The sequence below is a fragment of the Hemitrygon akajei genome, chromosome 13 (genome assembly GCF_048418815.1).
Source record: "Hemitrygon akajei chromosome 13, sHemAka1.3, whole genome shotgun sequence".
NCBI lineage: Eukaryota > Metazoa > Chordata > Chondrichthyes > Myliobatiformes > Dasyatidae > Hemitrygon > Hemitrygon akajei.
In genome coordinates this window covers 25,258,978-25,285,563 of record NC_133136.1, presented here as the reverse complement: position 1 = coordinate 25,285,563, position 26,586 = coordinate 25,258,978, and the positions used below count along the sequence as shown (strand labels likewise).

Genomic DNA, 26,586 nt, shown 5'->3' with positions numbered 1-26,586 from the left:
GTCAATTTATTGGTGCTATTGTGTATTTTGAGGCAAAAAGGAGTACAAGGAGAAAAAAGTGTTATGAGCAGGACAACATTCACAAGGTGGATCACAGCAGAGTGAAACTGTAATATAAACCACACAATCTTAAATAAGTTAGGTTGGAATCTTGCAAGTAGAAATAATCCCATTAATTCTAATCAATTTTTCTCTCAAAATGCAACTTAGTGAAATAGTATCACTGTGCAATCCATCAATTTCTATGAATCTAATTAACAAGATCACAAAGAACATCTTCCCAATAAACTGGCTTATGGTGACACCATGTGGACACAACTGCAAATGCAGAGTACTGTGCAAACAAAATCTCATCTACAATAACAAATGTGATTAATAATATAATCCATCTTTATACAGTGCTTTTAGAGTGCAAAATGTCCCGAGGAAATCCACAGCAATGCCAATAAACCTAACAAGGCATATGAAGAGAGGTTAAGTGAGGGAGTTATAAAGAGCTTGGACAGTTAAAGGCATGGCCATGAACGGCAGAAAGAAAAACAAACGGTGAAATCTAAGAAGTCAGAACAGGATAGTAGAGAACCTTGGTTTTCAAGAGATATTGTGGCCCTGGTTAAGAGGGGAAAAAAAAAGAAGTGCATAGCATGTGTAGGCAAGTAGGAACAAATGAGGTACTTATGGAGTGTAAGAAATGCAAGAGAACACTTTAAGAAAGAAATCAGGAAGGCTAAAAGAGGGCATGGATTTGCTTTAGCAGACAAGGTGAAGGAGAATCCTGAGGGATTCTACAGATAGGTTAAGTGCAAAAGGATTGCAAGGGACAATATTGGTCCCCTGGAAGACCAGAATGGCAATCTGTTTGTGGAGTCAAAATCGATGGGGGGAGATCTTAAATTAATTCTTTACATCTGTATTTACTCAAGAGACTGATACAGAGTCTATAGAAGTGAGGCAAAGTGGCATCAACTTCATGGACACTGTACAAATTACAGAGGAGCAGGTGTTTGTTACCCTGAGGCATATTAGAGTTAAAAATCCCCAGGGCCTGACAAGGTGTTCCCTCGGACTCTAAGGGAGGGAAGAGTGCAGAATTTGACGGGATCCTAGCAGAGATATTTAAAACATCCTTAGCAACAAGAGAGGTACCAGAGGATTGGAGGATAGCCAATGTTGTTCTGTTGTTTAAAAAAGGAAATTATAGGCCAGTGAGCCTGACATCAGTTGTGGGAAAGTTATTAGAGAAGGTATTCTAACGGACCAGATATAAGTATTTGGATAGACATGAAATGATTAAGGCTAGTCAGCATAGCTTTGTGCATGGTAGGTCATGTCTAACTTTTTCTGAGGAAGTTACCAGGAAAGAGGATGAAGGCAAGGCAGTGGATGTTCTCTACATGGACTTTAGTAAGGCATTTGACAAGGTCCTGCATGGGAGGCTTGTCAAGAAGGTTCACTCACTTGGCATTCAGGATGAAGTAGTAAATTGGATTAGACACTGGCTTTGTGTGAGAAGCCAGACAGTAGTAGTAGGGGTTTGCCTTTAATGGAGGCCTGTGACTAGTGGTGTGCTGCAGGAATTAGTGCAGGGTCCTTTGTTGTTTGTCATCTATATCAATGACCTAGATGATAATGTGGTTAACTGGATCAGCAAATTTGCAGATGACACCAAGATTGGGGGTGCAGTAGACAAGTGAAGAAGACTATGATGGCTTGCAGAGGGATTTGCATCACTAGTAAAATGGGGTGAAAAATGGAAGGTGGAATTTAATGCAGGCAAGTGTGACGTTTTGCACTTTGGTAGGACCATTCAGGGTAGGCCTTACGCAGTGAACGAAACAGCACTGAGGAGTGTGGTAAAACAAAGGGATCTGGGAATACAAGTCCATAACTCATTGAAAGTGACATCAGAGGTAGACCGGGTTGCAAAGAAAGATTTTGGCACATTGGCCTGTGTAAATCAATGTACTGAGTACAGGAGATGGGGTGTTAAGTTAAAGTCGTATATGATGTTGGTGAAGCCTAATGTGGAGTACGTATTGTGTGCAGCTCTGGTCAGTTACCCACAAAAAAGATGCAAATAAGGTTGAAAGAGTACAGAGAAAATTTACAAGAATGTTGTTGAGTCTGGACAGGAAAGAATAATAAGGGAAAGATTAAACAGGTTAGGATGTAGAAGATTAAGAACAGACTTGATAGCGTATACAAAATTATGACGGATACACACACACACACACGGTAAATGCAAGCAGGTTTTTTTCGACTGAGGTTGGGTGGGACTACAACCAGAGGCCATGGGTTAAGGGTGAAAGGTGAGAAGTTTAAGGGGAACATGAAGGGAAATCTCTTCACTCAGAGGGTTGTAAGAGTGTGAAATGAGCTGCCAGTAGAAGTGGTGCATGCGAGCTCGATTTCAACATTTAAGAGAAGTTTGCATAGGTACGTGGATGGTAGGGGTATGTGGGGGGGGCGGGGGGGGGGGGGTGAGTCTACGGCCTAGTGCAAGTTGATGGGGATACAGAGCTTAAGTGCTTTTGGCATGGACTAAATGGGCCAAAGGGCTTGCTTATGTGCTGTACTTAACTGTGATTCTGTCAGGACAGGAGCCAGGACACGAGAGGTATTAAGAAGCAGATCAGCTAGCAGTGCAGTCACTCTCAGTTTGTGTGAGATAATAAAACTTCATCTCCATGGATAGATTGCATTTAAACAAAAATGCTGTTTGCATTATAAAAACTATACATTAAAAATAGTACAATACTTGAAATGACTGGTTTGCATTTTTATCAATTTGGTTTTACATTAGTGCGCTCAGGTTGTGCTCCATCCTGTGATTTTCTTTTTGCCGACTCACCACTGAGAAGTTCAATCCAGCTCTGCACCGCTTCTGGAGGTTGTGTTTCCTTAATATGTTTCAGGGCTTCATCAAGCAATACATCTCCAGTAGGGGTATCTGACTTACAGATAACCTAAAAGAGTCGAACAAACAAGCTTTCTTTAAAATTTATATTTCAAAGCCTTTGTGTGATTAAATGACAATTAATATCCACCAAAGCAAATGCTCTTCTCTTGATAATGCAAAGTTCTGATGGGATGATTTCAAGAGATGGCATCTCCTGCAGCACTTCGAGAAAAAAATGATTTGTCAAATATAGATGCAAATAGCTGCCAGTGTAGGGGCTTCATTGGCAAGTCTGTTATTGCCTCATTCACCATCCAACTGTTCACAGTTCCAAGTTATCAATAACTAAAGAAGGAGCAGAGTAAAGTGGCTGGTGTAGCATCTCAATAAACCCTGGCAGAAACAGCAATCTTGATGCAGACCCAACAAACTGATTTCCTTTAAGTACATGGAAAAAATAATTAACATTTTCTACACGAATCCACACAATGCAATAATAAATTACATATTCTTATTGATGGTAATTATACATTGGTTATCAGGATCTCTCTAGAAGAGCAAAGTAAGATTGCTGGCACGTTTAATCTAACAAGATACTGAACCATTGTCTGACAATGCCTTTCAATCCAGATAATTAAAGTATTGTGCATTTATTAACAGGCATACCATCACTTAAGCAGCCTCATATATTAAAGAACTAAAGGGCTGGAGAGGAAATTAAGGAAATAACTATTAAGTCAAAAAACTGTATTAAAGGAATTGTTGACTTTGATGCTTGGCTTTAAAGATTGATGCTCTCATTAGCATTTTCTAAACTTCTATAGATTCTGAAATTGTTGCTATGAATTGAAAGGTAGCAGTGAGCCTACTATTTCAGAAGGGGTAAAAGAAGCAGAAAAGTACTAACTGTTAACCCAATTGTGAGGAAATAACTAATCATTTATTCTGTAATTCATTTATAGACATGAAATCTATATTTTGGATATACTACCAGAGTATTCTGACCCCCTCTACTCTATTCTGCTGTTCAATATGATCAGGTCTGATATGACCCAGGCCTCAATCTGTCTTCCGTGCTAGCTCCCCTCCTTTCAAAGATGTATCCAATTCTTCTTTAAAAGCATCCAATGATCATGCCTCCATTAATATCCAGGGCAGAAAATTACAGAGATTCAAACTCCAAGGTACACTTATTACCCATACATACAGGTGTCCCCCGTTTTTTGAGCGTTTGCTTTACGACAGCTCGCTATTATGAAAGACCTACATTAGTTACCCGTTTTCGCTAACAGAAGGTGTTTTCACTGTTATGAAAAAAGGCAGCGCACGCCGAGCAGCCAAGCTCTTCCCCCGGAACTGCAGTCTAGCTGGCATTGCTTAAACACGTGCCTGTGAGCATCTGTGCTTTATGTCAATTTATTTTGTGCATCCGTTAGCAAGATGAGTTCTAAGGTATCAGAAAAGCCTAAAAGAGCGCGTAAGGGTGTTACACTTAGCATAAAACTAGACACAATAAAACGTTTCTATCATGGTGAATGAAGTAAGGATACAGTGAGTTTGGCTAAGGGTTTGTGGAAGTTGACGAAGATGATGTTGAAGCAGTTTTGGCATCCTATGACCAAGAACTGAAAGATGAAGAGCTGATGAAGAGCAAGGGATAACAATTGAAGCCAAATGCAGTAGCGAATGGCCCAAAAGTGAAGTCATCCAGGAACTGAACGCGAAGCAATTGTGTGTGATTTTCGCTGCGATTGACAACGCTGCAACGAGTGCAGAAAAGTATGACTTTAATTTTGAAAGGAACGTAGGTTTAGGGCATATTTGCAGGACGGTTTGAGTGCTTACAAAGAACTGTCTGATAGAAAAATGCGCGAGGCTAAGCAGTCAAACATACTGTCGTTTTTCAAGCCTTCCACATCAGCCATAGGAGACAACAAAACTCGACCTTCGACATCGAGGCAGGCAGACATAGAAGAAGGTGACCTGCCTGCCGTGATGGAAACAGACGACGATGAGATGACACCCTAGTGTCCCAACACCCCAACCTCCGACGAGTCAGCCTAACACACCATCATGAGTGTGCTCGCTGTCTTCCCGATTCCGGTAAGTGAAATTACACTGGGCGTACATTATTTTGACTTTATATAGGCTGTGTATTTTTATGTTATTTGGTATGATTTGGCAGCTTCATCGCTTAAAGGTTATTGGAAAGAGTGCTTCTGTTGAGAGCACTTGCGCCATGTGTTTCTTCCAAGAGCGTTTGCGCCCAGTGTTTTTGCCGCGAGTGCTGCCGAGAGCGCTTGCGTCGAGTCTTTCTACCGAGAGCGCTTGAGTGAGATTTTCGCTACGGTGGACAGTGCTGCAATAATTGCAGAAAAGTATTCCTACTTTATTCGGCTGTGTATTTATCAGACCATTCCTGCTTTTACTATATGTTACTGTTATTTTAGGTTTTCTGTGTTATTTGGCATGATTTGGTAGGTTATTTTTCGGGTCTGCAAACGCTCACGAATTTTTCCCATATAATTAAATGGTAATTGCTTCTTCACTTTACAAAATTCTGGCTTACGAACCATTTCATAGGAACGCTCTACCTTCGAATAGTGGGGGAAGCCTGTATACAACTCAGATTCATATTCTTGCGGGCATACTCAGTAACTCCATAATAGAAAAATAACCATAATAGAATCAATGAAAGACCCCACCAACTTGGGTATTCAATCAGTGTGCAAAAGACAACTGTTTAAATATATAAAAAAGAAATAATATTGAAAAATAATCAATAAATATTGAGAGCAAAAGATGAAAAGTCTTTGAAAATGAGTCCCACTGTAATTTGCCTTTCACCACAATAGGTGTGCAGTGGATGCAATCTCATTAGTCCTTCAGGCCTGCCTAGGATCATCTGGACAATATTAATACTTATGTCAGGATGTGGTATCTCCAAAAGCTGGGCCTTTGTATCTCACTCTGCAACTGGATCCTCAGCTTCCTCAATGGAAGGCCACAATCTGTGCGGATCTGAAATAACTTCTCCACCTCGCTGACGATCAACACTGGTGCACCTCCAGGCTGTGTGCTCAGCCCACTGCTCTACTCTCTCTATACCCATGACTGCGTGGCTAGACACTGCTCAAATGCATCTATAAGCTTGCTGATGGCAGAATTTCAGATGCTGTTAAAGTGGTGTACAGGTGTGAGATATATCAGCAAATTGAGTGCTGTTGCAGCAACAACCTTGCGTTCAACGTCAGTAAATGCAAATAATTGATTATGGACTTTAGAAAAGGTAAGACAAGGGAACATACACCAGTTTTCATAGAGAGATCAGAAGTGGAGAGGGTGAACAATTTTAAGTTCCTGGGTGTCAATATCTCTTGAGAATCTATCCTGGGCCCAACATATTGATGCAACTACAAAGAAGGCACAATAATGGCTATATTTCATTAGGAGGATTTGATACGTCATCAAAGACACCTGCAAATTCCTACAGATGTATTGTGCAATTTTTTGAAATTATATATTACATTGTACTGCTGCTGCAAAAACAACAAATTTCATGACATCTGCCAGTAAGGGTGATATTAAACCTGATTCTGATTCCATAGGTTGTGGGTACATTTCAATGATGGGGCAAATGAAGCTGAGTCATCACCTTCTGCAAAAAGAAATTCCCGCACATCTCTATTTTAAATGACTGCTGACTTAACTTGTAAACTTGTAACTATTTCCCCTTGTTGAGGCTCCTTCCACTTGTGAACCATCTCAGCATCTCCCTTCCATGTCTGCTTAGGAGTCTCTAAATTTTGACAAAAATCAAACTTCATTTATTTAAACATCAAATGCAAGTATAGAATACTAGTCCTACCCCTACTACAGAGAAACCCATTTGGTCTGAACAGTCCCACTTTTCCTAGAAATAATCCAAATGGCCCTTCTGAATTTTGCAGCAGTCAAGACATTCCTCAGCATTATCCATTTTTCCTGCACTGAGTTGCGGATTACTACATTTGATACCTCTTTCCCAACTACTTAAAATCTGTATGAAAGACTCATCTTTTTTCATACCCATATAACCAGTACAACATCTAACAGTTCATCCTATCCCTCCAATTCGTAATGTCAATTGAATTGACTTTATTTCTTATATCCTTCACATACATGAGGAATAAAAATTTTTACGTTACACTTCTGTCTAAACATGTAATGTGCAATCATAGTCATTTATAATAAACAGAACAATGTAACAGAGAAATACACTCAAATCAGTGCAAGTTAATCAATCAAATGGCCTGGTGGAAGAAGCTGTCCCGGAGCATGTTGGTCCTGGCTTTTATGCTGCGGGTACCGTTTCCTGGATGGTAACAGCTGGAATAGATTGTAGTTGGGGTGACTCGGGTCCCCAATAATCCTTCGGGCCTCCTTTTCACGTCTTTGTAAATGTCCTGAATCATGGGAAGTTCACAACTACAGATGTGCTGGGCTGTCTACACCACTCACTGCAAAGTCCTGAGATTAAGGGAGGTACAGTTCCCATAACAGGTAGTGATGCATCCAGTTAGGATGCTCTCAATTGTGCCTAAGTTCTTAGGATTTGTGGGCCCATACCAAACTTCCTCAACCGTCTGAGGTGAAAGAGATAAATGTTTGTCTAATCTCCCAACTACAGTTAACATGATGCTATTACAATTCGGAGTGCTGGCTCTGAGTTCAATCCTAGCGCCTCCTATAAGGAGTCTCTGTACTTCCTCCCTGTGGAATGCACAGGTTTTCCATGGGTGTTCCAGTTTCCTCCTACAATCCAAAGACATACCAGGGACGTTAACTGGACATTGTAAACTGTCCCCTGATTGGGTTAGGGTTAAATCAGGGTTGTTAAGGTTGCTGGGCAGCATGGCTCGAAAAGCTGGAAGGGCCTATTCCGCTCTATACCTCTAAATAAAATAATTAATACTTTCTTGATCTAGTAAGTTGGCAGTGGATTTAAATGAAGAAGAGATGTGTTCCAATTTAATTGGAAACTGCAATTTTAATTCAAAAAATTACATTTTATCTGCAGCAGAGTTAGTTACAGGATAGTGTATATATACCTCCAATTAATAGGAACACTATAGAGGAAGCTGGAAGGCCAGTGTATAATTTAACTTCATCATACTCTTACTCTGCCTCATCCTCCTTTCACATAAGACCATAAGATATAGGGGCAGAATCAGGCCATTTGGCCCATTGAGTCTGCTCCGCCATTTCATCATGACTGCATTTTCTTCTCAGTCCCAATTGTCTACCTCTTTCCACTTCCTGTATCCCTTCATGCCCTAACTGATCAAGAATCTATCAATCCCTGCCTTAAATATACCCAATGTTTTGCCCTCCACACCCACCTGTGGCAATAAATTTCACTCTCTAACTAAAAAAAAATTCCTCCTCATCTCTGTTCTAAATGGACACATCTCTTCTGAAACTGTGTCCTCTGGCCTTAGACTCTCCCACCACAGGAAACTTCCTCTCCATCGAGGCCTTTCAACGTTTGTTAGGTTTCAATGAGAACACCACCCCCCCCCCCCCCATTCTTCTGCATTCCAGTGAGTACAGGCCCAGAGCCATCAAACATCTTGAACAGTCCCAATAACACTCAATGCACGTTTGAGGAATAGTACTTTATCTTCTGGTCACAGTGCATCTTTCAAGACTCAATGTTGAACTTAACAATTTCAGGTAATTTCTGCTGTAAGCTCCTTATACTATCAATTCAGCTTTTCTCTCTCCAGAGGCACAACCTGATCAGTTGGGTATTTGAGAATTAGCCTTTTGGTTTCAGGTGTCAGACTCTGTTCTAACCAGTATTTCACACTTTTGCCAAGTCCTTTTATTCATTTTCTCTAATAATCCACATTAATCTCGCAATCAAATGAATGGTGTGACAATATCAGCAAACCTGGCTTTACCATATCAGATATATGAATAAATCAGATTCATGCCTCATGAATCCTCTCTGCAACTTAAGTTATTAACCTCAAACTTCCTGCATTGTCACTCAAAGAGTTGAACTGCACGTGCATGTAACGAGAGTTGTATAACTCATCTCCTTCTGCCTTAGGCCACGAACTTATCACCCCTGCTGTTGACCACTTCTGAAGATCCAAGACGCCGACTTCTAAAAAGAAGGGATCCATATGCATCACAACCACTGGACTAACTGTGTAAATGTAGGAGGGGACTATGTTAAAAAATAAATGTGCTAGGTTTTCTAAAATTGGCTCCTTCTACCTTAGGCCATGAATGTATCAATCACTCCTTGTACTAACTTTCCTCTGGTTCTGATGAAAATTTTCAAACCTGAAACAAAAATTCCAATTCTCTACACCAATGATGACAGACCGAGCATTTCCAACATCTTCTGTTTTTATTTCTAATTTCCAGAATCTACATCTTTTTGATTTTAAATCCCAATTGCTACTTTGCTTGCGTAGATCCAATATTAATAAACAGCAAGATTTTATTGCTTAAACATAATACATATACAGTCTGTGGAACGAGAGATCGCAGAGCGAGTTGGAGGCAGTTCCTGGTGGACTTTACGTGCCGGTTTTAAAAAGAGAGTGGTGCCTATCATGAAGTGCATGCAACTTCAGCTGCTGATTGACAAGGTAAAAAAACTGGAGCTACAGCTAGATGCACTAAGGACCATCTGGGAGGCTGAAAACTGTACAGAAGAGTCTTTTTACTGAGGTGGTCACATCCAGAGTGCAGCCTTCAGATAGGAGAAGTGAGGGGAGCAAGCAGTCACTGCAGGTTTCCCCTGTAGCCATTCCCCTCTGCAACATGTATACTCCTTTGTATACCGCTGGAGGTAGGGTGTGGGGGGAAATGACCTATCAGGGCACAGCAGCAGTAGCACTGTGGCTCAGCAGGGAAGGGTAAAGACAGGAAGAGCAGTAGTGAGAATATTTGATAGATAGGGAACTGACTGCAGATCCTGTAGCCGTGAAAGAGAAGCCAGGATGATACGTTGCCTCCCAGGAACTATGGTCCAAGATACAGAAGATTCTGAAGAGTGAGGGTAAGTAGCCAGAGGTTGTGGTGCACATTGGCACTGATGAGCAGGACCTCCAAGGTAGTAATCCCTGGATTACTCCCAGCACCACATGCTAGTCAGGGCAGGAATATGATGATAACACAGAGAATGAATGGCTAAGGAAGTGGTGCAGGGGGCAGAGTTTCAGATTTCTGAATTATTGGGATCTCTTCTGGGGAAGGTATGACCTGTACAAAAAGGATAGGTTCTACCTGAACCCAGGGAGGTTCGATATCCTTACAGGTAGGTTTGCTAGAGCTGTTGGGAGAGGGTTTAAACCAAGTTGACAGAAGGATGGGAACTGTAGTGATAGGGCTGAGGATGGGACAGTTGGTATACAAGTTGATGCAGTGTGTAGTGAGACTGTGAGAGAAACAAAGGCAGATAGATGATAGAGAAAAATTGCAGTCAGTGGGATGAGATGAATTGTAACATTTGCAGAATCGAAAAGGGTGATGAATACAGCATTGAAGGTGTTATATTTGAATGCACACAATATACAGAACAAGGTAGATGAACTTGTAGTGTTGGCAGGTATGCAGGTATGTAAGCATTACTGAGATGTGGCTGAAAGAAGAGCTTAACATTCAAGGATACACATTGTATTGGAAGGACAGGCAGGTAGGCACAGAGGGTATGGTGGGTCTGTTGGTAAAAAATGAAATCAAATCCTTAGAAAAAGGTTAGATATGATTGAAAGATGTAGAATCCTTGTGGGCAGAATTAAGAAACTGCAAGGGTAAAGAGACCCTGATGGGAGTTGTATGCAGGCCCCCAAATGGTAGACAAGATGTGGAGTTTCTGGGAGCAATTTGGAAGGCACAGGATGAATACATCCCAAAGATGAATTAGTATTCTAAAGGGAGGATGAGGCAACCATGGTAGACAAGGGAAGTCAATGGCCAGCATAAAAGCAAAAGAGAGGGCAGATGAGATAGCACAAAAATAATAGTGGCAAAGTAGAGGATTGGAAAGCATTTAAAAACCAACAGAACACAATTTTAAAAAAACACAAGAACAGAAAAGATGAAATATGAAAATAAGCTTGGAAATAATATCAAAGAGGATACCAAACACGAGGAAATCTGCAGATGCTGGAAATTCAAACAACAACACACAAAATGCTGGTAGAACACAGCAGGCTAGGCAGCATCTATAGGGAGAAGCGCTGTCGATGTTTCGGGCCGAGACCCTTCGTCAGGACTATCCGAAAGGAAAGATAGTAAGAGATTTGAAAGTAGTGGGGGAAGGGGGAAAATGCAAAATGATAGGAGAAGACCGGAGGGGGTGGGATGAAGCTAAGAGCTGGAAAGGTGATTGGCGAAAGTGATACAGAGCTGGAGAAGGGAAAGGATCATGGGACGGGAGGCCTCAGGAGAAAGAAAGGGGGGGGGGGAGCACCAGAGGGAGATGGAGAACAGGCAAACAACTAAATATGTCAGGGATGGGGTAAGAAGGGGAGGAGGGGCATTAATGGAAGTTAGAGAAGTCAATGTTCAAAAAGAGGATACCAGCTGTTTTTTCAGATTCGGTACTGTGCGAAAGGCTTAGGCACATATATGTATCTAGGATGCCCGAAACCTTTACACAGTTCTGTATTTGTCCACGTGGAGCGGAGAGCAAATTTGTAAATCTGGCGGGAACCAAGAATTTTGGGAATGGCGAGGGTGGAGTGCTGTGGGAGGGGTGTGGAACAGGTGGCAAAAGAGTGCTGGGGTGGGGGTGTTGGGGGTGCAGACATACCCTGTCCCGAGACACCAGGCAAGGCCATTGGATTCCAAACAATTGTCTTATTGATCATTACAGAATGTCTCTGGGTACTTCCTGTTCCCTCCCCTTTCCCTTCCTCTTTTCCCAACCTGTCCTATTCCCCTCTCCCTGCCCCATTATCATTCTCAGTCCACAGTAGAAACCCATACCAGAATCAAGTTTATCATCACTCACAAATGTATGATTTTTTTTTTGCAGGAGTAGAGTGCAATACATAAAATTACCACAGCACTGTGCAAAAGTCTTAGGCACCTTAGCCATATATTGTATATGTGGCTAAGACTTTTGCATAGTATTGTATGTAACGAGTAAAAAAGAGGTGAGAGTATGTATTTCCAATTTTCCACTGGAAAATTGAGAGGTTGTAATGGGCGACAAGAGAAATGGCAGACAAACTTAATAAGTATTTTGCGTCAGTCTTCACTATGACAGAGACTAGCAGTAGGCCAGAAATTCGAGAGTGTTAGGGGACAGAAGTGAGTGTAGTTGTTATTATTAAGAAGAAGATGCTTGGGAAGCTGAATAGTAAGTCACCTGGACCAGACAGGCAGGAGAATGGGGTTGACATGGATAATAAATGGGGTTGAGAGGGATGAAAAAGATGCTGAGAGGCATAATATGATTAGGAATAGTCAGCATGGCTTTGTCAAAGGCAGGTCATGCCTTACGAACCTCATTGAATTTTTTGAGGATGTGACTAAACACATTGATGAAGGTAGAGCAGTAGGTGTAGTGTATATGGATTTCAGCAAGGCAGTTGATAAGGTAACCCATGCAAGGCTTATTGAGAAAGTAAGGAGGCATGGGATCCAAGGGGACTTTGCTTTGTGGATACAGAACTGGCTTGCCCACAGAAGGCAAAGAGCGTTTGTAGATGGGTCATATTCTGCATGGAGGTTGTTCACACTTAAGTGTGAGGTGGTTCATTTTGGTAGGTCAAATATGATGGCAGCATATAGTATTAATGGTAAGACTCTTGGCAGTGTGGAGGGTCAGAGGGATCTTGGGGTCCGAGTCCATAGGACACTCAAAGCTGCTGCGCAGATTGACTCTGTGGTTAAGAAGGCATTCAGTGTATTGGACTTCATCAACTGTGGGATTGAGTTTAAGAGTCAGAGGTAGTGTTGCAGCTATATAGGACCCTGGTCAGACACCACTTGGAGTACTATGCTCAGTTCTGGTCACCTCACTACAGCAAGGACATGGAAATGATAGAAAGGGTGCAGAGGAGATCTACAAGGATGTTGCCTGGATTGGGGCACATGCCTTACGAAAATAGGTTGAGTGAACTTGGCCTTTTCTCCTTGAAGCGACAAAGAATGAGAGGTGACCTGACAAAGGTGTATATGATAATGAGAGGCACTGATCATGTGGATAGTCAGAGGCTTTCTCCCAGGGCTGAAATGGCTAACATGAGAGGGCAGCTTTAAGGTGCTTGAAAGTATGTGCAGAGGAGATGTCAGGGTTAAGCTTTTTTACGCAGGGGGTGGTGAGTGCATGGAATGGGCTGCCGGTGACGATGGTGGAGGAGGATATGATAGGGTCTTTTAAGAGACTCCTGGATGGGTACATGGAGCTTAGAAAAATAGAGGGCTATGGGTCAACCTAAGTAATTTCTAAAGTACATGTTCGGCACAGCATTGTGGGCTGAAGGGCCTGTATTGTGCCGTAGGTTTTCTATGTTTCTAAATCACCCATGATAGAATAGTGGAGCAGACTCAATGTGCCGAGTGGCCTAATTCTGCTCTGAGTTGTATGGTCTAAATAATTTTCTTAAGAACAAGATTGTTCAGAAAACAAACTTGTTTTTATGAGAAAGTATAAATTCAGCTTCAGGTAGTAATTGCTGTAACATGAAAGATGCAAAGATTAAAATATTTCATTTAGTAGGTAGCAATCGTACAACTAGTTAACTATTTCCTTTTATGAGACAAACAATTTAACTTCTCATTGTTATGGCTCCTACCTTCCTTGTTAGTAAACTTTTGCGTCTCATGCCAAAAGATTCCAGTTGCAAGCGCCCTCTTAGTGCCAGTTCAATCAGCATGCATCCACGCAACCCAGAGGAGATGCAATCATTCCAAAATGATGTATAACCCTGCATGGAAAAACAAAGATTTACATTTATTAAGCACTCTGCACATCCTTCTGAGAATATCCTAGTGCACTTTCAGACAATGAAAGTGGTTGTTCAATATTCTATTTCATTGTGCACAGCAACTTCCCCTAAACAACAATATAACAATGATTAGATAATTTGGTTTTCCAGTTATTGTTAATTGGTGAATAAACATTGGCCAGGATACTGAATTGATAATGAAAAACAAGAAGCTGGCAGATGAATGAAACGATTATTTTGACGTGGTCTTTACTAAGAACGTGCAAGTTATAGCCATAAATAGGAATAGGAAGAGGGATGAACTCCAGAAAATATCGGAACAGTATCACTGACTAAACTGTTGGATCTGCAGGCTGGTGTCTCTGGGTAATGAAAGACTTTATCCTTGGATCTTAGAGGGAATAAGCAGTGAGATAATTAATATACTGGTATTAACTTCCCTTAATTTGCCAGATTTGGGAAAGTTACAGAAAATAGCAAATGTGACTTATTTTAAAGGAGAGAGAGAGAGAGAGAAAAAGCAAGAAACTATGAGCCATTTATCTTAATATCTGTGATGTTACAAATGTTAGAAGCCATCTCTAAAGATATGATGCATCTTTAGTGATGGCTTCTATTTAAAATTGTTCAAAATAAACATTCAAAATCAACTGATTTTATAGACATAATAATGTGTTTGATTTATTTATTGGAGTTCTTTTGGACTAACATGTCCTGCGGAAAAAGCGGTATTGCTATTTACACTAAGATTTCCAGAAGGCACTTGAAAAGTTGTTGCATCTAGCCTTATTGGGGGAAAAACACATGGTGTAGGAAGTAATGTAATTACATCGATAGAATTTGGCTGGCTAAGAGGAAGGAGTAGGCATGAATAACTCTTTTTCTGATTGTTAAGATGCAAAAAATTTTGTGCCACAGATTAATTCCTTATCAGATCAGTAATCAGATTGATTACTATGCACTGTACCAGCAGTTATGGTCGAAATAACAATAAAAGTTGACTTGACTGATTCTAGGACCTCATCTTTTTACAATTTATGTAATTGACTTGAGCAGGGGCACTTAAGGTAGGTAGGAAATCAAGTTGCAAAGAGCATACAGATACATTAAATAGGTTAAAAGAGCACAAATGCATCAAAATAAATAAGTAAAAATCATATTGTCTAGATGGTAAGAGATTGTTAAGAGATGCAGGAGATCGGAGTATAGAGTACATGATTTGTAAAAGGTCAACATGCAGGTAGTCTGTGTAATTAAGAAAGCCAAAAGAATTTGAAAAACTCAGGTTATGAAATGTACTGTATATGGATGTTACAGCTGAAAAATCCTTTCTTAGAACTTCCCATTGTTTCTAACATTTTCTTTTTAAATTTCAGATTGCAGTATTTCAAAATCTAAATAAGAGAAGAATAGCCCTTAACACGGCAGTGGAATCATCGGGGCACTGCCTTTTGACGGTGTTTCCGTAGCAGGATATTCTTGTTTTTACAAGGCCGAGTTTCTAGCTCGACACTCAACCCGACTTGGATTAGAACTCAGGAACCTTCGCTCCGGACTCTGGCGCTGATATTATTGTGCCACCAAGCAGAACTTTCAATATCTAGAATATCATTTATTGTCAAGGGAACTGAATAAAGCTATAGGAAGGTTATGTTTCAGTTTTATATGGCACTGGTGAGCCCACATAAAGAATACAGGGTGGTCTTATTTGTGTTAGATTGTTACTGTGTTGAAGGCAGATCAGAGGATGAACTGAAAATAAAGGATTATCTTATCAGAAAAGTGTGGACAGGCTAGGCTTGTATCCACTGGAATTACGAAGAGTGGGATATGCCTTATCAAGATCCTAAGAGATTTTGATAGGGTGGATTGACAGAGGATGTTTTCTTTTTTGAGGAATCTAGAAATAGGGTACAAAGCTCAAAAATAAGGTGGTGTTCATTTAGGACAGAGATGAGGCAAAGTTTTTTCTGCCTCTCAGAAGACCCAAAGTCTTTGTAGCTTTCTTTCTCTGGGGCAATGGGCAATTTGAATATTTTTAAGGCAAAGTAGACAGCTACTTGAGAATCAAAGAGATTACTGTAGAGATGGGAATGCGAAGACTGGGATTATAAATCAGATCAGCCCTTATGTTATTAAATGATGAAGTAGGATTAAGAGGGAAGATACCTCCCTTGTTCCTTTATTTTAAATTTTCATGATCCAGCAGTCAATATTTATTGCAAACATTAGAAAATCTTGAGATATTGGAAATCATGAATCCTTTGCAGTCAGTGTATTACCATTGCTGAGTTCATCACAGTCCTGGTGAAGGATCTCAGCCCGAAACGTCAACTGTGTACTCTTTTCCATAGATACTGCCTGGCCTGCTGAGTTACTCCAGCAATTTGTGTCTTGCTGTCAATATTCATTGGTCAATCCTGACTTGTGTATTGCAGATTATGATGGAAAATCCTTGGGGCACCAGGAGACAAGTCACTCACTACAGAACACCAGCTCTTGTACCCATGGCATTTATGGGACTGATCTCTTGAGAGTTTCTAGTCACTGGTGAGCCTCGGATATTTACAAGTTGGGCAACTCAGCAATGGTAATGCATTGAATGCCAAGGATTTGTGATTAAGCTCTCATTTGGGGGGGGGGGGGGGTGATGGCTATTGCCTTGCATATTTTTGGTACAAATGTCCCTTGCCACTTTCCATCCCGATGCCTGAATGTTGTTTAGGCTTTGTCGCATGCTGTCTTGAACACTTCATTTGCTGAGGAGTTGCAAATGGAGCTGAATGTTGCCCATTCCATGATCATCTTTATCTTTTTTTTAATTAGTTTTTTAATACATTTTCTACATCGCTACAGATTAAAAAAACCAGATCGAAATGAAGAACATTAATACAGTGCAAAAATAAACATACAATAATAATATAATACAAAAGAAGATAATTGAGAAAGCACCCAAATTGAAGATATGTAAAATTAGTATCCTCCCCAAACCCCGCAACAAAAAAGAACTCCAGACCAACCACAACACAATCTAGAGAGTATACATCAGGACATTCAAACCCCCAAAACTGTAAATACACTTAGCAACAGAAGATATTAATGCCTACTACCAACAAAAAAGGAGCTGAAAGCAAGGGACTGAAAAAAAAACCTTAGTTAAGAGGAAGGTTATGAAAATAATCAATAAAAGGTCCCCAGACCCTATGGAACTTTGTATCCGAATTAAGAACTGAATAATGAATTTTTTCAAGGTCTAAGCAGGACATAATATCATTAAACCATTGAGCATGCGTGGGCGGGGCAACATCCCTCCATCTAAGGAGGATTAAACGTCTAGCCAGGAGAGAAGCAAAAGATAATATTCGACACTTAGTCGAACTCAGACATAAATCTGTCTCACCCAAAAAACTGAACAAAGCAATTAAAGGGTTAGGTTCTAGGAGGTGATTCAGAATACAAGATAACGTTATGAAGACGTCTTTCCAAAATTTCTCCAAGCTAGGACAAAACCAGTACATATGAATGAGAGAGGCCTCGCCCCTTTTGCATTTATCACAGAGAGGACTAATGTTAGGGTAAAATCGGGATAGTTTAGATTTAGACATATGGGCTCTATGAACAATCTTAAACTGTAAAAGGCAATGGCGAGCGCAAAGAGAGGTTGAATTAACCGATTTGAGAATCGAATCCCAAGTCTCATCAGATAAGGAGATATTTAAATCATGCTCCCAAGCCATTCTAATTTTATCCACAGGGGCACGCCGTAAGGATGCTAATTTATCACGAATAAATGATATTAAACCTTTACCTAGTGGATTAATAATAAGAAATAAATCCATAACATTTTTCTCAGGCATTTCAGGGAAGTTAGGAATTAAAGGATTAATAAAGTGTCTAATTTGGAGATATCTAAAAAAATGAGCATTGGGCAGATTGAACTTAGCAGAGAGCTGTTGAAAAGATGCGAAGCGATTATCAATAAAAAGATCTTCAAAATGTCTAATGCCCTTCCTATACTAATCATGGAATGCTGAATCATACGTAGTAGGTAAAAAAAGGTGATTATATAAGATAGGGCTAGAAAAGGAAAAACCATGGAAACCATAAAACTTCCTAAACTGAGCCCATATACACAAAGTGTGTCTAACAAGAGGATTTACAATTAATCTGGACAAACTACTAGGGAGTACAGAGCCAAGAAGTGCAGAGATAGATAAATCTTTAGTGGAACTCAACTCCATTGCCACCCAATTAGGGCACTCGGGTTGGCCATGGAAAAAAGACCAAAAGGTAGCACAACGTATATTGGCTGCCCAATAATATAAACGAAAGTTAGGTAAAGCCATGCCACCCTCTTTTTTAGATTTTTGGAGATAAACTTTATTCATTCTAGAGCGCTTATTCTTCCACAGATATGACAAAATAATAGAGTCTAAGGAATCAAAAAAAGATTTAGGAATAAAAATTGGGATTGATTGAAATAAATATAAAAGTTTAGGGAGAACATACATTTTAACAACATTGATACGACCTACCAAAGACATAGATAGAGGTGACCATTGTAACAGACTCTGTTTTATAGTATATGAAAGATTGGCAAAATTTTCACGAAAGAGATCTTTAAACTTCCTTGTGACTGTAATCCCAAGATAAGTAAATTGATTATGAACTACTTTAAAAGGGAGATCACGAAATGTTAATTCTTGTGCTTCTTTATTAATTGGGAAAAGTTCGCTCTTATGTAAATTAAGTTTATAGCCAGAGAACTGGCTAAACTGATCAAGAAGTGAAAACGTTGGAGGTAAGGATGTAGACGGATTTGAAAGAAAAAGTAATAAGTCATCAGCATAAAGAGAAACTCTATGCTGAACACCCCCTCTCCAAATCCCGGTCAATTCAGGACAATTTCGAAATGCTATCGCCAAAGGTTCTATAGCCAAATCAAAGAGAAAGGGACTTAAAGGGCATCCCTGGCGGGTGCCACGTTTGAGGTTAAATAACTGGGATTTCTGAAAATTAGTCAAAACAGAGGCAGTAGGACACAAATACAGCAATTTGATCCAAGAGATAAAACTTTGACCGAAGTCAAATTTTTCTAAAACTGCAAAAAGGTAGTTCCAATCTATATGATCAAATGCTTTCTCCGCATCGAGGGAAATAACACATTCAGGAATCCCAGTTGAAGGTGAACATAAAATGTTAAATAAATGCCGAATGTTGAAAAAAGGAAGACGATTTTTAATAAAACCAGTTTGATCATCAGAAATAATAGAGGGGATAACAGTTTCTAATCTATAAGCCAAAACTTTGGCCAAGATTTTAACATCAACATTGAGCAAAGAAATCGGCCTATACGAGGAACACTCTGTTGGGTCTTTACCCTTTTTTAATAAAAGAATAATAGATGCCTCATTAAAAGAGGGTGGCAATTTACCGTAATTAAATGAGTCAGATAATACTGAGAATAACTGAGGGGAAAGAAGTGAAGAGAATGATTTATAAAATTTTATGGGGAACCCATCAGGTCCAGGAGATTTCCCTGAAGACAATGCAGAAATTGCAAAAGATATTTCTTCTGATGAAATAGGCGCGTTAAGTTTGGCTTTAAAATCAGACGAAAGTGAAGGAATATTCAGATTATTTAAAAAGTGATCAACAGAGATATTGTCATTCAAAGATTCAGAGGAATAAAGTCGAGAATAGAAATTTTTAAATGCGTCATTGATTTCTAAGTGATCCGATGTAAAGTCTCCATTCTCCTTCCGGATCTTTGTAATATGTTGTTTGGCTTTGGAACGTCTCAGCTGATTGGCTAGAAATTTACCAGATTTGTCACCATGAATATAGAAGCGACTCTTACTTTCAAGAAGTTGGCGTTCGACAGGTTGAGAAGACAGAAGATTAAATTTAGTTTGAAGTTCTACACGCTTCTTGTATAATTCAGGATTCTTAGTTTGAGCATACAGTTGATCCAATTCTTTAATCTGATTAATGAGGTCTAATCGATCTGCACAGTACTTTCTATTAAGATTTGCTGTGTAGGAGATTATTTGACCCCTCAAATATGCTTTCATGGCATCCCAGACAATCTGGGATGACACTTCAGATGATGTATTGGTGTTAAAATAAAAGGTTATCTGATCCTTAACAAATTTTAGAAAATCATCATACGATAATAAAATCGAGTCAAAACGCCAGTGTTTATTCCTCTGAGGGAGACCAGGAAAATTTAAGGACCAAGTAATTGGGGCATAGTCAGAAATCAGTATACTCTGATAGTCACAAGAATAGACAGATGGAATAAGTTGATTATCGAGTAAAAAGTAGTCGATTCTAGTAAAAGTATGGTGAACATGTGAAAAAAAAGAGTAGTCTCTCTCAGAGGGATGAAGGAAATGCCATATATCAGAGATATCATAATTAGAGAGAAAAGAGTGAATAGCTAAGGCAGATTTAGTAAGTAGTCTAGTAACAGAGGACGATCGATCCAAATTAGTATCTAACCAACAATTGAAATCGCCACCCAGTATAAGAGAGTATGAGTTTAAATCTGGTAGCGAGGAGAAAAAATGTTCAAAAAAATTAACATCATCAAAATTGGGAGAATACAGGTTTGCTAGTACAACTTTAGTATTGTATAATTTACCAGAAACAATAATAAAACGGCCATTTGTATCAGATATCTTATTATGGAGTTCAAAAGGAATATTTGAATTAATAAGGATGGAGACCCCCCCCCCCCCCCCCTTAGCTTTGGCAGCAAAGGATGAATGAAAATGCTGACCCGCCCACTTTGACAGAAGCCAAGAATGATCAAAACTACGAATATGAGTTTCTTGAAGGAAAGCAATGTCAGCTTTGAGTTGTTTAATATGGGAGAAGACCTTCCTTCTTTTAACAGGATGACTCAGTCACATTCCAGCTCACAAATTTAAGTGAATTAACCATTATCAATTGTTAGTGCATAGAAGGCAGCAGGCATATAAAAAATCAAGCAGTACAATAACAGTCTGGAAACAAAAATGTAAACATAGATCCGTAGAATCAAAACAGAGATGTCCTGAATAACAAAGGAAAACAAAAGAAACAGTGAGTAGTGTTGGAACTGGAGAATCCACCCCTCCTTGCAACCCAAAATTAGACGGCTACCTGAAAAAGCAGCTAGCTCTACCAAAAAAATTAACCCAAGTATGACTTCCAGTTCTGTGTCGTTAACAAAAGTTCCGTATAAATAATATAGCAAATAGTAACTAATTTATGCACTAGAAAACAGAATTATAAATAGGAACAACTTCAACAGAAGTATAAAACTTAATACAAAGAAAATCAAAAACTAAAACTAACCTACCCGCGAAAAATTATAAAAGATTAAAAGGAAAAAAAAGGGAGGGAGAAAAAGGGGAAATTATAAAATTCAAAGAGAGTCCTTATCAATCATTTACAGAAAAAAAAACTTAAACTATGAATCAACCAACAGGGAGGCCTTCAATAAAAACTCCAAACCTCCAAAACAAGTTAAAGACAATTGTAGTTCTCTATAGATAAGGTTATACAAAAATAAAATAGATTACACAGGTAAAATCTAAAAGTTCGCAGGGAAACATTAAACTTAAATTATCTATTTAGAAACAATGCACCAAGTCCAGGGAGAGATTGACTACAGCCCTTAGAGTTTCAATAGATAATGACTGAATTATTCAAGTAAAGTCGGAAAAGATAGTTTTACTTCGAGAAGTACTTATCAACCATTTTAGAAGGTCAGGCCGGTTCCGAAGAAGACGAGGTGGCTGGGAGACTTCCAACAAACGCCTCAGCCTCCTTCACTGATTTAAACCACTTATAATCTCCAGTAATAAGCGTAATTCGGAGATCGGCTGAGTTTCGAAGAAATGGTCTGAGAACATCTTTATCTTTGACCTTATATTGGAAAAAAGGTAAGGCTGTGCCCAGCAGACTGCTCAAAGGAACTCCTGCAGTGATATTGAGAGAATGAGCTGATTGATCACCTTTAACCATAACCATGTCTCTGTGTGAGATATGACTCCAAGCACCAGAGCAGTTTCCCTTTGATGTGAATCGACTTCAGTTTTAGCAGGGCTCCTTGATGCCGAACTCACTCAAATGCTTCCTAGATGCCACAGAAAGTCTCTTATCTCATCTCCAGAATTCAATTATTCCAATTTTGATTTTCAAAAACGAGATACCAAAAATCCAAACAAAAATAAACAGAAATTGCTGATAACATAGATGGTAAGGCAGCATTTGTGGAAAGAGAAACAGAGTTGACATTTCAAGCTGAAGACTCTTCAGTAGACTTTTATGCCAAACAAAAAACACATCTGAGAAACATTAACAGGGTTTCCATGACAATCATTCTGGGAAATGCATTAATTAAAAATTAGGAGCTCTGACCTTCCAAATGTCTTTGCCCTGCTGCCTGGCATGTTGGACAAATGATTACATGGGAAACATTCACCATTTATGGCTGCAGCACCCCCCCCCCAATGACTTCACCATCACCCCTCAGTCACAGAGCTCTCAAATTAAGCCAAAAAACTCTAAGTCTGAGGCATCACCAAACTAATGTTCCTCCTTATTCAGTTGTGCTGAAAATTATTCAGACAGCTAATAGGCATTAACTATCTACTGATGTATAGGCTAGGGAACTCTACCTCCCAGCAGTGAAGTGAGGGGCATGCTTCCTCACTGTCAAAGAATTACAGGGTGGAATATGCCTGCTTGGTAACTGGTAATCTATTCTACCAATGTGGCTCTCTTCCTAGCAGTTACTATAACAATATGATCAGTTACAAAATTACTTTGTTCTTCACACAGATTTAGCACTTGAATTTATGTAATGATTCAAAGTTACCCAAGAAATTCCATGTTAAATACTAAAAAGACAGGCTGCAACTCCATTAAAGTATCCAGTAATTGCCCATCAATATGTCGAGGAAGATTGAAATGGTGGTGAATGTGGAAGGCAAGTGAGCATTCAGTGCTGAACACCTGTCTCTTGCTGCTGCTAGATACGGTGTCTGTGTGTCACCACTTATTGCTTGCTACTGCCTGATAAGGTATCTGTGGGTGATGGCTTATCCCTCGATGCTACCAGTTAAGATGGCTGGGTGTGACTGACAATCTCCCTCACTGCTCTTTCTCTGTTTTCAAGTGGTTTCTCTCTCCTCCTGGTTGTCAGAGGATATTACTGAGGTTCTATGATCTATGAATTGGACTGGACTCTTTTCGGTTTTATGGCTTTTCTATTCTGTGTTTTCAGTAGTTCTTTCTTAAATCTGCAACTTTAGTGAGATCTTTTAAGTTTTTTGTGTTAGGGAGGGAGTTGGATGTTCTTGCAGTTTGCCTGATTTGTTTTTCAGCTTGAGGGGGGCAGGGGGTTTGATGAACTTGCTGTTGCTGTGCAATTTAAACTTGGCACGATTGGTAAGCATTTTTTGTGTGTGGAATTGGGGTTTAATGTTCTTACAGTTCACCCAATGTGTTTTACTGCGTGGGGGGGGGGGGGTCAATGCTCTTGCTGCTGTTGCACAATGTAATTTGGGGTGAACAATGTAAGTGTTTGTAAGTCTTTGTAAGTGTTCTTTGTGATGGGGCATGTTCTTTCTTTGAACGACTCCATGGTTTTCTTGGTTTCATGGCTATCTGGAGTCAAGTCAAGTTTATTGTCATTTCGACTGTAAACTGCTGGTACAGTACACAGTAAAAATGAAACAACATTCCTCCAGGACCCTGGTGCTACATGAAACACCACAAAAGTACACTAGACTATGTGAGACAACACAAGGCTACACTAGACTATGTAAAACAACATAAAAACTGCACTAGACTACAGACATGCACAGGTCTACAAAATGTGCACAAAACAGTGCAGGGCAGTACAATAATTAACAAACAAGACAATAGGCACAGTAGAGGACAAATTACAATATAATAATAAATGATGTAGATGTCAGTTTAGACTCTGAGTCTGATGACTTGGGGGAAGAAACTGATGCACAGTCTGGTCGTGAGAGCCCGAATGCTTCGGTACCTTTTCTCAGATGGCAGGAGGGAGCAGAGTTTGTATGAGGAGTGCGTGGGGCCCTTCACAATGCTGTTAACTTTGCAGGTGCAGCGTGTGGTGTAAATGTCTGTAATAGTAGGACGAAAGACCCCAATGATCTTCTCAGCTGACCTCACTATCTGCTGCTGGGTCTTGCGATCCGAGACGGTGTAATTCCTGAACCAGGCAGTGTGGCAGCTGCTTAGGATGCTCTTGATACATCCTCTGTAGAATGTGGTGAGGATCGGTGGGGGGGAGTGGGAGATGGACTTTTCTCAGCCTTCGCAGAAAGTAGAGACATTGCTGGGCTTTCTTGGCTATGGAACTGGTGTTGAGGGACCAGGTGAGATTCTCCGCCAGGCGAACACCCAAGAAATTTGGTGCTCTTAACGATCTCTACCGAGGAACCGTCAATGTTCAGCGGAGAGTCGTCGCTCCATGCCCTGCTGAAGTCAACAACCATCTCTTTCGTTTTGCTTACATTCAGAGACAGGTTGTTGGCTCTGCACCAGTTTGTTAGCCGCTGCACTCCTCTATGTATGCTGACTCGTCGTTCTTGCTGATGAGACCCACCACGGTCATGTCCTCGGTGAACTTGATGATGTGATTCGAGCTGTATATTGCTGCACAGTTGTGGGTCAGCAGAATGAACAGCAGTGGACTGAGCACACGGCCCTGGGGGGCCCCCGTGCTCTGTGTGATGGTGTTGGAGATGCTGCTTCCGATCCGGACTGACTGAGGTCTCCCAGTCAGGAAGTCTAGGATCCAGTTACAGAGGGAGGTGTTCAGGTCCAGCAGTTTCAGCTTTCCAACCAGGTGCTGAAGAATGATTGTGTTGAATGCTGAACTGAAGTCTATGAACAGCATTTGAACGTATGTCTTTTATGTCCAGGTGGATGAGGGCCAGATGGAGGGTGGTGGCAATGGCATCGTCTGTTGAGCGGTTGGGATGATACACGAACTGCAGGGGGTTCAGTGAGGGGGACAGCAAGGTCTTTATATGCCTCATGATGAGCCTCTCGAAGCACTTCATGATGATGGATGTGAGAGCAAGCGGCCATTAAGACATATCTCAGAATTGTATACTTCGATAATAAATGAACCTTTGAAAGGAACTGCTAACAAAAAATAAGTAACAATAAAGTGCCTAAAGCAGTTAACCTAATACAGAAAAACTTGGAAATTTTAACCTGGTACTGCAGTATGACAGATAATGAGAAAGAATGACTCTTTGTTCTTTTCCAATTCTTGCAAAGGTGGCACAATACCAAAAAATGTTAGTCAGATGCAAATGGAAACATACTCATTTTCACATCACCTTTCAGCAATTTTCACTTTATATTTCTGAAATACAAAGTTATTTTTATACCTACGAATGCAAATTTCTTGTTATAGAATATAATCTCACACTGGTATGCCTACTCATATGGCCCACATGTTTTAATACCAGAAACGAAACAAAGATAGAAAAAAAAAGAACTGCATTAAATAACCATCCTTCATGACACACAGATGTCTCAAATTACTGTAATAAACAATTTTAACTGCATTCTGTTATAATGTGGGAAACACACACTCAATTTTCATACAAGGTGCTATAAACAACACAACACTTTTTCAAATTGTGCCACAGACAGAGGGACTCTCATATGAAAGACAATCTGATAGTGTATAATAGAGGAAAGGTCAGATACCCTACAGCAGAACTTGAACCCACAATCATATATCACAGAACACAAGAGAATTACAACTGAGCCCAGGCCAATACTGGAGAGAAAGTAGATACATCTGTAAAAGTGATCCTGTACCAAGCACTTAAATAATGAACATGGAAGTAAAAAAGTAAATATTTAAATACTTGAGTTTATGATTTTGCACCAGTTTGCTAGCCAGGCACTTTCCATCCTGTGAACAATATGGACCACTAACTTCATCTTCTGGGTTTTTGTGTTTAACTGTGCACGTGCAGATACTGAAAGCTGCAATCAGCTTTACATAGTGACAATGTTCAGTGCGAGCAGACTGCATCCATTATTGATGCAAATTCTGGCAGAAATTGTGAAACCATGGCCTGAAGTAGAAAGCACCTCACAATAGGCTCAATGGGGGCTCCCTTAGTCCACATAGCCATTTCTGAGCTCCAAAAGACTAAATGAGAAGAATTTAATGACAGCTCTTCTATTGTTACCACTAAAACAAATACAAGGAGTAATTGCTTTACAATAATCAATAAGATTCAATACAAGCTGATTTCCAGCATTAGTAAATTTTAGCTTATGTCATTTTTCATGCAAACCTCCATTACAATGGAAAAAGAGCTGTTGAGTGGATTGTACGGAATTCTATCAGCATGTAAAATCAACATAGAAAATGATGCAGATATTTTTAATTCTTGTCTTGTCAAAAAACAGATGACTCAACAAGTTTATTTTGAACTTTACAATAAATTCTGAAGAAGGTCAATGAATAGAGCTTCAGCGCTGGGGATCTTGGCCTGGATGTAACTTCAATTTGTTTATACAATAATAAACTTGAAGCATGCTGTTGTGCAGAGGGACATGGGAGTGCTTGTGCATGAATCGCAAGAAGTTGGCTTGCAGGTACAACAGGTTATTAAGAAGGCAAACGGAATGTTGGCCTTCATTGCTAGAGGGATTGAA

General features: G+C 39.9%; 1 protein-coding gene across 1 annotated transcript in view; it reads right to left on the bottom strand.

Moving 5' to 3' along the window:
* golph3a (golgi phosphoprotein 3a) overlaps nt 1-26,586 on the bottom strand; it is a 91,970-nt gene that overhangs the window by 20,384 nt on the left and 45,000 nt on the right. Inside the window, exons 2-3 of the mRNA XM_073064256.1 lie at nt 13,711-13,842; nt 2,852-2,966 (exon numbers count right to left, since the gene is read on the bottom strand). Of these exons, the coding sequence (XP_072920357.1) occupies nt 2,852-2,966; nt 13,711-13,842 (247 nt within the window). The remainder of the gene's footprint in view (nt 1-2,851; nt 2,967-13,710; nt 13,843-26,586) is intronic.